This window comes from Salmo salar, chromosome 23 (assembly GCF_965601325.2).
Source record: "Salmo salar chromosome 23, fSalSal1, whole genome shotgun sequence".
Lineage (NCBI taxonomy): Eukaryota > Metazoa > Chordata > Actinopteri > Salmoniformes > Salmonidae > Salmo > Salmo salar.
Window position 1 is genome coordinate 33,664,779 of NC_138313.1, and position 12,722 is coordinate 33,677,500.

Genomic DNA, 12,722 nt, shown 5'->3' on the forward strand with positions numbered 1-12,722 from the left:
TTTCGATGAGGTTTTGGTACATCCAGAGTGAAAAAAATTAATGTGCAAAATGAGTAATACAGATGTGAAAATGTGTGTGTGTTTATGTGTGTGTCTTCAGATCAGAAATAGTAGCTCTGAGAGAGACCCTCCATGCGGAGCATAAGGCCCACAGCACTGAGCTGGACGCCCTGTGGGGGGGGGGGTAGTTAAACTGGAGAACCAGCTAGAGACACAGCTCCAGGCCCAGCAGTCCCATCCCAGCCCCTCCGTCACAAAGAAGGAGATAGATAAGAGGGGGGCAGAGGAGAGAGCAGCCCAGGAGATTCTACAACTCACACAGGTAGATCTTGTTGATCCAAATGGATCAGGAACGTTCCTTATGGTTTTCTGCAGAGTAGTGGTATTTAAGGTCACTGTCACTCTCCTATTTCTCTGTTTACAGTAGGTGAAGGCCCTGCAGGTAGAGAGGGACTCTTTGGGGAAAGAGGAGGATCTGAGCACTCGCTTACTGAAGCAGGGGAAGGCTCAGGAGGGTTGGTGTATTCATAATTGCTATATGTTCTGATTAATGTGTGTATCTACATTTGTCTGTAATCGTGTGTGTATGTATATATATGTATATAGTCCAGGTGGTGGCCCAGGCAGGTAAAGCTGTGACAGCTGAGCTGCATGAGGAGGAAGTACCAGGGCTTGCTCAGAGAGTTCACCAGGCTGGAGCAGAGGTACAACAACCTCAGAGAGATGAGCATGTTCATATCCAACTCCTTTTTCCACTAGCTTGGGTGCCAGTCTCTTTGTTTTGCCAATGTGAGGCATAAATGTAGCATTATAAAAAAATAAGCATATTTCTCTGTTACCACTGCAGCGTACTAAGGGCCACAGATTCAAACCAGAGCCTGATCCTGGAGCCCCCAGTCCCCATCTCTGTCCCCATTGTCGCCACCCTTTTCCGGCCTTCCTGCCTTCCCGGTCACACCTTCCTTCTTCGGCCTTCCTGCCTTCCCGTCTCCAGAGAAGCTGAGGAGGGTTAGCGTGACGTCCCCCACCACAGAGAGGATGGCCTGGCCTGGCTCAACTGGGTAGATGACAAGAGAAGATCTGGGGCACGCCTATGTTGCTGTATGAGTGGCCAACAAGTCAGTCCCTGTTTCCTGATCAATACCTTCACAGCAATAAATATGTTTTATTGTGACATACACCGGATAGGTGCAGTGAAATGTGTTGTTTTACAGGGTCAGCCATAGTAGTATGGCCCCCTGGAGCAAATTAGGGTTAAGTGCACATCGACAGATTTCTCGCCTTGTCGGCTCGGGTATACAAACCAACAATGTTTTGGTTACTGGCCCAACGCTCTAACCGCTAGGCTACCTGCCACCCTTTATATATTTACATTTTGTTACCAATAAACTAATGCAGATAGATTCTACCCCCTGTCTGTGTGTACCTGTCTGATTCCTGGAGAGCCAGCTGCGGAGCCAGCACTCTCAGGAGGAGGCGGAATTGGAGGCCCTGAGGCTGCAGGTTAAACTGACCTGCTCTGACCCCTCCAGTGCAGACCAGCAGGTAGGGCCTCATTTCAGTGGTCTGGTATCTTCAGGTGGATTACAGTGCAGATACCGTAACTTTGGGCATCACTGCCCAAAGACAAGACCCGGTCCCTCGGCATTGCTGCTGTCACTGCCATGAAGGGGGCTCTGAAGGTACACACACACATACGCACACACTCACAAACACTTTTCTGCTTTTACGCTCACAGCGCTCTTATCCATTCTTATCCGATCGTTATGTTTCTTTCCCCCCTCCTATCAGAAACACTGTAATGATGTGGATATGACAGCACTGTGGCTGAAGAACACCTCACACATAGGATTAAAATGCTGTATATGTGAAGGATCTCTAGGATGGCGCTGTGGATCTGGTGCCATTGACCTTTTACCTCACTGACCTTTTACCTCATTGCCCTGAACCGTGCTCTGAGTGACCTCTTTATCCAGGACTATCAGCAGCTCCTGTCCATCTCCGAGAGCCGCCTGCAGCCCACCATTGGTACGACTGACTAATGATAGAACGATATGAAAATCAGCCAACAACCAACCAACTCAGCCAACAACCAACCAACTCAGCCAACAACCAACCAACTCAGCCAACAACCAACCAACTCAGCCAACAACCAACCAACTCAGCCAACAACCAACCAACTCAGCCAACAACCAACCAACTCAGCCAACTGAACCGTTTATCCGGCAATAACTCATATTATGTATTAACATGTAAACATTAATAGCTCATATTATGTATTAACATTTATTAACTACCCACCCTGCTCTCCCTCTTACCTCCCTCCCTCCCCCCTCTCCCTCCATCCACAGTTGCTGCCATGCTGGAGAGTGAGATGATCCCAGGACTGTCTGGGTCAGGGTTGAAGCTGAGGGGCTTTAGGAAGCGTGCAGGGTCTGACCCCAGGGACAGGGACAGGGGTGGCCCCCAGTATGGCTGCGGTGCTGAGGGAGCTGGGTGCTCTCCACACGGCCCTGTTCCGCCAGGCCCTGCTTTCCACCCTGATGGAGCAGGCCTTCAGGCCTCACCCATCTCCTCTCTGCCTCTGCCCTCAACAGCCTGCTGCTGCACAAGGACATGTGTAGCTGGAGCCGCGGCCTGCAGATACGGTCAGAGGACAGACACACACACATGCATGTATACACACACAGGGCCTGCGCAGTTTCACTAAAAGATATGCAACCAGATGTCTAACATAATCTAGAGTTGGTTTGTAAAGGTGTCAGTTTGTGTATAGCGTAGAAACAAGGTAACTGTTGGATGAGACTATAAGGGTTCATCCTTGCGTTCTGCCAGGTATAATGTGAGTCTGCTGGAGGAGTGGCTGCGGAGTCGTCGGGGTGTGTTCACTGTCACGTTCCCCTACCTGCCGCCCCAGACCAGCTGGACATCCCAGACTCCCTTAAGATGCGTTTCCTGCGACGGGCCTGAGAGGAAGCAGTAGTTATACAGGTCTTTCACTGTGGATTACAAGTCTTGGTACTGCTGCATAAGGTCTTTTCCCTGCAGGATATACAGTATATCAAAGTAATACGTGAGTAATGTGTGTGTAATTGTCTTACTTTGTATCAGGCCTAACTCCTTCTTTCAGTAGCACATGTACAGGCAGAATATTACTGTTCTTATTGAGCTGTTAGAATGCTCATCTGGGTTTTATTCTTATCTGTTTCGTAGTATTGATTTTTGACACAAACATGTCCTTATCTGTACTAAGATTACAGTATTGCCTGTCTGCTACTAGACATGTCCTTATTAGAGGCATCCCACCTACCTCAATGCCTACCTATGTGTACTTTTCTACTGTGAAAGTTTGTACATTGGAAATGTGTGCTTAATACATTTAGAAATTGGTAATATGTTCCAGATATCAGAATACATTATTATAATTATACAATGTAAAAATAATAGTGTAAAGATGTTTCTCACTCCAAATGGACACTATGAAAATGAGAGGACACACACACACCCCACACACCCCAATAAGAACACTCAGAATAAAAAAAAATAGAAACATCTTCAGTATCAAAAAACCTCTCATGCGAGTACTTTGTAACAGTCACACATCATCAGCAGTACGTGTATATATATATATATATATATATATATATATATATATATATATATATATATATATATATATATATACATACATTCACAAACCTCTGATAATGTTTAAATAATATTAAGAAAAATGAATAAGACAATTGCCAAATATAACATCAAATAACGCGTGCTGGCACAATACATGTTTTTTCCCATCATGCACTGCTTCCTATGTACAGGGCTGGCATCACTGTGTGGTCGCGTTCGAAGATTGCAGTCGGCGACTGCAGACTGACTGATCTACAAATCATCATCCTAATCAGCTACTCATTATTATTTGTAGATCAGTCAATTGATGCTCTTGAACACGGCCAACGTGTCTACCTATGTGGGCGTGTCAGTGACAGTACCCGCGTGTACCTATGTGGACGTGTCAGTGACAGTACCCGCGTGTTTATACCATGCCTTCGTACCTGTCTGTACTACATACATGCAAACCTGAAAGGGTGCGATTTCCTATTTTACCTCAACACACAGACACTAAACGTCTGGAAGAGAATGGTCTCAGTGACCGAATATACTTGTATCATTGTCAACAGCAATAAATAAGATATTGTGCCATTCATTGCTACAGCTGCAATACCTGTACATTAGTACAGTTACAGCACCGCAGTCTGTGAGGCTGTGTATTCAGGGACTATAGACTCCTGTCTCATTAGATGACTAAGTAGCAGCATTATCACTTCATTCAGTGTAACTATTTCTATATACATTTTCCATATATCTCGTGTATATATGTCTATATATTTACAATACCCATGATGACCAGAATGTTGTTGATCCTCTCTACGCTGATTCTGTTGACCCTGCTCTCCATGTTGTTTAGCCATTGTCACCCGTTTCAAAACAGCATTTACACGACTCAACGAAAGCACTTTGTGCTGATAATTACTCGCACTGTAAACATTATACGACTGCTCCAAACCGACTGATCTAGATAGAAACTGTACCGATTAGATAGACTCAAGTTGTACACATGTTTAAATAGGCGAACCACAATCAAAATCTGTTGTACATATTAAGTGCTTTTCGGGGCTGGACCATCAGCGTAAGTTGTAATTGGTAAGGGCAGCTACTTGCAGAGAGTCTGAGCAGAGTCACTGATATCATGTTGTTTAAATGATACCTGGGGCAGATGGACCAAAACCCAGGGGAGGCAAAGGAGTGTAGTGGGCTGTTGAGGGAAGGGAGGCAGTACAGTGGGCTGTAGAGGGAAGGGGGGCAGTACAGTGGGCTGTAGAGGGAAGAGGAGGCAGTACAGTGGGCTGTAGATGGAAGGGAGGCAGTACAGTGGGCTGTAGAGGGAAGGGAGGCGGTACAGTGGGCTGTAGAGGGAAGGGAGGCAGTACAGTGGGCTGTAGAGGGAAGGGAGGCAGTACAGTGGGCTGTAGAGGGAAGGGGGGCAGTACAGTGGGCTGTAGAGGGAAGGGGGGCAGTACAGTGGGCTGTAGAGGGAAGGGAGGCAGTACAGTGGGCTGTAGAGAGAAGGGTGGCAGTTCAGTGGGCTGTAGAGGGAAGGGGGGCAGTACAGTGGGCTGTAGAGGGAAGAGGAGGCAGTACAGTGGGCTGTAGAGGGAAGGGGGGCAGTACAGTGGGCTGTAGAGGGAAGAGGGGCAGTACAGTGGGCTGTAGAGAGAAGGGTGGCAGTTCAGTGGGCTGAAGAGGAGGGGGAGATCAGAGAGACCTGTCATTACAATCACAGTCATAATATAAGCCAATCATGACATCACAGGAATACATACATTCCTCTTCTGCAGCCTCAACCTCCTCCAGGCAGTTTAATCAATAATAAATTATTCAGGTGGAGGTCCTGGAATGGCACTACAGCATGGTCACAATATGAGCTACTACACCTCCAATCGTTCCCTGTGCTGAATAGCCTTCTATGCTTTCCATGTGCTGCTTCTAAATGTGAGCGCCATGAACAAGACGGCAAGTGTTCACATACGCAGCCCTAGACACTGGTCCTGTTCCCACAAAGCTATCTCAGTCACCATCTATGGCAATTCTCACTGGAGTGGGCAGGACTGGTACTATATCCCTTGTGAACAGACCCGTGTGCACAAAACCAGGATCACACAGCCTGGTAAGAGGCCATTTTAGGTGAATGTGGTCATGTCTAGGTTATGTGTGCCTGCCCCAGCAGAGGGGAAGAAAGAGACCGTGGGGGTCACGTGTGGCCTGACATCATCATTTGAGAAGAGGTTGCTATGGCAACGCAAGCGGTAAGAAACGTCTCTGTCTTTTGTCTCTAAACGCTCTCCTCCACGCTGACACATATCGATCAGAGAGGTTGAAGGAGAGAGAGGAGGTGGCTGTTTTCCAAGGCAAACGAATGGCGCTCTGTTCACACACACGGAATGTTTTCCGATCAAACGAGCAATAAACCTTCCCAAAATTGTTTTACTTTCATTCCCCGAAGTCAAAGACACTGAGGAAATTCTCAAAGAAACAAAATATACTATAGAATACGCATTCTTCCACTGTATTGTGTTCTCTCCTCTCAATGGCTTTCTGTGATTAACACATTTACACAAGCAGGGAACACTGGTGTCTACATTTGACGCACATAAACAGTATATACACACACTCACTCATTTCTTCCTCTCAAACACACACACACTGATGAATCACAGTGCTCCGAGGCTTGTCTTCATCAGGTTCACTTTGTACTGAAGACAGACAACAGGTTTGACAGGACAAGGCATTTGAGGGTTTCAGGCAGTGTGCTCTGTAACAGGGTAGACAAACAGACTTATAAACAGCGACACAGATAGGGACACTCTTTCAAGTTCCAAGTCTTCATATAGTCTTTAAATATATCATAAATTGACCGATAATATCTCTCTATATAATAAACATTTCAATCTATATTTAGTCCAGCCTGCTCTCCTATAGAAACTCCAAAGGGGAATTAAAAAAGGACCAAAACACATATAAATACTATCATAAACCAGTCTGTGTAAACCTGACTCTGGAATGGATGAGGCCTAAAAGCCTGATGGTCTGCTGTACACAGTTGGTCCTGTTAACTTGTGCTTGGGGCTTGACTTGACATAACGTTATTGATTGATCCATTGGCACTAGTCTAGTCTAGATAAAGGAAGCGAAAGCGCAGGTAATATACAGTAAGTAATAGACGAGAGGTCAATACTTTCAAGGCTACAAGATCTTGATCTGCAGGACCATTTCGATACCTATGCATGGAACTAGTCAAGATTGGCAAATTCTAGTTCAAATGTGTGATTGGAAGAGCACTAATAGACATAGCCCATGCTATGAGAAATGGAGAGAGGGAGAGATAAAGGAACACTATATACTCTATGACTTAAAGGGATAGTTCAGGATTTTGGCAATGAAGCCCTTTATCTACTTCGTAAGAGTCAGATGAACTAGCGGATACCATTATGTCTCTGCGTCCCGTATGAAGGAAGTTAGAGTTAATTTCGCAAGCCACTTCTAACTAGTGTTAGCGCTAGGTTAGCACAAAGACCTGAACTCTTCGCGCTGTCTCCTCGACTAGTTCCACCCGAGGAGTTCAAGTCTTTGTGCTAAGCTATTTAGCATTGGCTCGCGAAACTACCTCTAGTTGCCTTCATACTGGACACAGAGACATACAAATGGTATCCACGAGTTCATCTGACTATGGGGAAGTAGATAAAATCCCGAACTATCCCTTTAAACTCTCTTTGTGTGAATGTGTTGTAGTTGGTCTGTTTTGTGAGTGTTGTGTTTATCAATATATGTATGCAAAATGACATGATTCATTATATTATATTATATTCATTATATTCATAATAAAGATATCGGTGTATGAACAGTACTATAGTAAAGAACTGTTTCTCTGTGCTTCACCAACACTTGAAAATCAGGCCAGTAGTTTGGCTTGCAGTCAGTCCGCATAAGGACTTCCTAGCCTGTAGATGGCGCTGAGCGAATAAAGACTTCTCATCCTCGGCCCTCCTCGGGAGAGCGCTGATCTGACTTGAGCTTGACGAACTCCTTTGCCACGTCGTCGTTGTTGCGCTGGGACAGGATGCGGAGGACAGTGAGGCCCGTCTCGTCCATGTGGACCCTCTTCCCCAGGGGGAGCCAGCACGCTACGCTGCCCCTAGAGGACATGTCCTTCAACTGCATTATGGCTATGCCCACCGTACGGTCCTCCCGGGCGAAGCAGTAGTCCTTCACACACACATGCAGCTCGTAACACTCTGTGCCCACCTCGTTACTGAGGGCGCTGCAAGGAGAGAAGACAGAGACACACAGCTTAGAGTCAATGACACTGATTCCACCACTTTGGAATGTAGAAGTGTGATCAGGTAAATAGATGAAAAACTGACAGGATTCCCTCTTCGATATTCAACATGGTCACTTCCAATATGATGCCACCAAAATCGCAAGACGCTTTGTACCACTGAGGCCAGACTGTAATACTCACTATGTGAATGTTTCGTTGTATTTGGGGGCGTAGCTGTTGTTCTTGGACTTGGTGGCGTACTTCCTCTTCTTGTCAGCTAGATGAGGACCAATGATGTAGATCTCCACAAAGGGACGGAACACCCCCGTGGTCTGCCACCTCAGGTCATTGGCTGCCACCACTGAGACAGAGAGGGAGAGGACAAAATAAATAGATACGGGAGGTAATTTATCAATAAGGTTTTAACACACCCCGCCCAACAAAGCCAAACAGACATTTTCTGTGGTATGAGTTACCTTCTGACAACAATTTTTAAGACATGGTAAAATGAAATATCTGACAGAAATGACTGGACACTGACCTTTGACGGTGACCTTGTGCTCTCCAGTGTTGGGGTGGGTGAAGATCTCCACGTGGATAGACACCTCTCCCACGGCGTCGTCCACACCAGAGCCTGACAGGGACATGGGCACAAGTCACTCCTTTGTGGCCCAGAGTGGGGCCTCTTTCACTGCTGCAGGCAGGCCAACACTATAGCCAGAATATCTTCCCTTCAGCCCATACTCCCTCTGTACAATACAGTCATGATAGGCTGTATGCTTAAGTCTGGCAGATGTCCCTGTGGCTCAGTTGGTAGAGCATGGTGTTTGCAACGCCAGCATGGTGTGTGCAACGCCAGGGTTGTGGGTTCGATTCCCACGGGGGGCCAGTACAAAAAAAATCGATGATGAAATGAAATGTATGCATTCACTACTGTAAGTTGCTCTGGATAAGAGTGTCTGCTAAATGACTAAAATGTAAAATGATAGGGCTTGAGAGAAGTAGGCTTGTATGAGGGGACAATCAGAGAATGGTGGTTTGGGGTTGTAAATAACTTTTCAGTTAACAGTTCTGGGCAAACTAAATATGAGAAGAATCTGATGTTATTAAAGTTATTTGGATACTTTCATGTAACCACTCATAGCTGCCCTGTGACTCTGCCTGCCCAGCCCCAGAGGGTAGGAGACTTTCAGTTAGGATGCAGTGGTGATGAGGAGACTGGTAGTGAGAGAGGAGAGGATTATCACAGTCCTCCTCTACTGCTGCTGGGCAGAGCAGAGTAGGCAAGTAACATGCTGAGATGGATCCAGTCAGATGGACAAACCCATTCCTTGCTTAACCCTTTACACAGAGCAAGCATGGCAACTAGAGGGACCTTGCTATGGGAGCAGTCCAGCAGCCCAGTCACATTTATACTGAGGCAGGGTGCAAACATGTCTACTCTGGATGGTTCTGACTTAGAATATGTGGACAACTACAAATACCTAGGTGTCTGGTTAGACTGTAAACTCTCCTTCCAGACTCATATTAAGCATCTCCAATCCAAAATTAAATCTAGAATCGGCTTTCTATTTCGCAACAAAGCCTCCTTCACTCATGCTGCCAAACATACCCTCGTAAAACTGACTATGCTACCGATCTTTGACTTCGACGATGTCATTTACAAAATCACCTCCAACACTATACTCAGCAAATTGGATGTAGTCTATCACAGTGCCATCCGTTTTGTTACTAAAGCCCCATATACTACCCACCACTGCGACCTGTACGCTCTCGTTGGCTGGCCCTCACTACATATTCGTTGCCAAACCCACTGGCTCCAGGTCATCTATAAGTCTATGCTAGGTAATGTCCCACCTTATCTCAGCTCACTGGTCACCATAGCAACACCCACACGTAGCACGCGCTCCAGCAGGTATATTTCACTGGTCATCCCCAAAGCCAACACTTGCTTTGGCCGCCTTTCCTTCCAGTTCTCTGCTGCCAATGACTGGAACGAATTGCAAAAATCACTGAAGCTGGAGTCTTATATCTCCTTCCCTAACTTTAAGCATCAGCTGTCAGAGCAGTTTACCGATCACTGTACCTGTACATAGCCAATCTGTAAATAGCACACCCAACTACCTCATCCCCATATTATTACTTACCTTCTTGCTCTTTTGCACCCCAGTATCTCTACTTGCACATCATCATCTGCACATCCATCACTCCAGTGTTAATGCTAAATTGTAATTATTTCGCCTCTATGGCCTATTTATTGCCTTATCTCCCTACTCTTCTACATTTGCGCACACTGTACATATATTTTTTCTATTGTGTTATTGACTGTACGTTTGTGTATGTGTAACTCTGTGTTGTTTGTGTCGCACTGCTTTGCTTTATCTTGGCCAGGTCACAGTTGTAAATGAGAACTGGCCTTTTCAACTGGCCTACCTGGTTAAATAAAGGTGAAATAAATAAATAATAAAAAATGTCTATAGAGTGCTTGTTATCTTGTGACTACAAGGGGAATTTTGCCCAGAAAGCCAACAGGATTTGAACTGCACTTGACCAGGGAATGTGTGTACTTCTCCACACAACACAGGATAGCCTTGGGCCTGGGTTTGGGCTCTAGGGCTAGGGGTCCTTTGTTCCATGCTGATAGGCCTGGGGGGTGGTGAGCGTTAGGGGATACATGCAGGGCGCTGTATCGTTTGTCTGGGAGGGAGGAGAGATGATGGTGGAAATTGTAGGTGAGTCGGTTGACTGACTTTCTTTCCCTAAAATGTGAGTTTGTAATGATTTCAGTCTTAATCAGTGGTGACTGAAAAATGTTGATGTGTCGGTGAGTCCTGTAGGAGGGCAAACAAGTTCCGTCTCTGTCCAGGGGCATGATGGGACTGTCAGTCCTCAAGTCACTCATAGGGTCAGAGGGTGCAGCACAAAACTTTTTTATTTGGAATAAAAGCAAGCTAAACTGGTTATAATTTAACAGCTGCACAATACAGTAGAAATTAGAGGGCTTATTTATTGGAGAGCTGTGTGTATCTAAATCTCTGAGGAGGAGGAGACGTGAAATCAGACCCTCAGCATGTCCCTCAGCTCTAATATACACTACCAGTCCAAAGTTTGGACCCACCCACTCATTCAAGGGTTTTTCTTTATTTTTACATTGTAGAATAATTGCGAAGACATCAAAACAATGAAATAACACATGGAATCATGTAGTAACCAAAAAAGTGTTAAACAAATCAAAATATATTTTATATTTGAGATTCTTCAAAGTAGCCACCCTTTGCCTTGATGACAGCTTGCACAATCTTCGCATTCTCTCAACCAGCTTCATGAGGTAGTCACCTGGAATGCATTTCAATTAAACAGGCGTGCCTTGTTAAAAGTTAATCCGTGGAATTTCTTTCCTTAATGCATTTGAGCCAATCAGTTCTGTTGTGACAAGGTAGGGGTTGTATACAGAAGAAAGCCCTATTTGATAAAAGACCAAATCCATATTATGGCTAGAACAGCTCAAATAAGCAAAGAGAAACAACAGTCCATCATTACTTTAAGACGTGAAGGTCAGTCAATCCAGAAAATTTCAAGAACTTTGAAAGTTTCTTCAAGTGCAGTCACAAAAACCATCAAGTGCAATGATGAAACGAGCTCTCATGAGGACCGCCACAGGAAAGGAAAAACCAGAGTAACCTCTGCTGCAGAGGATAAGTTCATTAGAGTTAACTGCACCTCAGATTCCAGCCCAAATTAATGCTTCACCGATTTTAAATAACAGACACATCTCAACATCAACTGCTTAGAGGAGACTGCGGGAATCAATCCTTCATGGACGAATTGCTGCAAAGAAACCACTACTAAAGGACACCAATAAGAAGAAGAGCCTTGCTTGGGCCAAGAAACACGAGCAATGTACATTAGACCGGTGGAAATCTGTCCTTTGGTCTGATGAGCCCAAATTTGCGATTTTTTGGTTCCAACCACCGTGTCTTTGTGAGACGCAGAGTAGGTGAATGGATGATCTCTGCATGTATATTTCCCACCGTGAAGCATGGGGGAGGAGTTGTGATGGTGTGGGGGTGCTTTGCTGGTGACACTGTCGGTGATTTATTTAGAATTCAAGGCATTCTTATTTAGAATGCTACCACAGCATTCTGCAGCGATACGCCATCCCATCTGGTTTGCGCTTAGTGGGACTATCATTTGTTTTTCAACAGGACAATGACCCAACACACACCTCCAGGCTGTGTAAGGGCTATCTGACCAAGGAGAGTGATGGAGTGCTGCATCAGATGACCTGGCCTCCACAATCACCCGACCTCAACCCAATTGAGATGGTTTGGGTTGAGTTGGACTGCAGAGTGAAGGAAAAGCAACCAACAGGTGCTCAGCGTATGTGGGAACTCCTTCAAGACTGATGGAAAAGCATCCTCATGAAACTGGTTGGGAGAATGCCAAGAGTGTGCAAAGCTGTCATCAAGGCAAAGGGTGGCTATTTTGAAGAATCTCAAATATAAAATCTATTTTGATTTGTTTAATACTTTTTTGTTTGCTATATGATTCCATATGTGTTATTTCATCATTTTGATATCTTCATTATTACTTTACAATGTAGAAAGTAGTAAAAAATAAAGACAAAGCCCTGAATGAATAGGTGTGTCCAAACTTTGACTGGTACTGTACCCTGACAAAGAGAGCGCCACCTGTCCCCAGGGGCCACTGCTGATTTTACGATTCTGTGTTTTGCCGAAGGGGAGAAGGGACTGTCACCTCCTGTTACTGCTGGAGGGAGCTGCCCTGGGGGGGAGGGGGGGGGGGGGGGAGGGTGTGTAGGGGGGGGGGGGGGGGGGGGGGG

At 45.5% G+C, this 12,722-nt stretch overlaps 1 protein-coding gene across 1 annotated transcript in view; it reads right to left on the reverse strand.

The window, feature by feature from the left end:
- Positions 1–3,704: 3,704 nt before the first annotated feature.
- Positions 3,705–12,722, reverse strand: part of LOC106584438 (protein unc-13 homolog A) — a 58,730-nt gene continuing 49,712 nt past the window's right edge. Inside the window, exons 36-38 of the mRNA XM_082968247.1 lie at positions 8,421–8,513; positions 8,081–8,240; positions 3,705–7,879 (exon numbers count right to left, since the gene is read on the reverse strand). Coding sequence (XP_082824373.1) covers positions 7,591–7,879; positions 8,081–8,240; positions 8,421–8,513 — 542 coding nt within the window. The 3' untranslated portion in view covers positions 3,705–7,590. The remainder of the gene's footprint in view (positions 7,880–8,080; positions 8,241–8,420; positions 8,514–12,722) is intronic.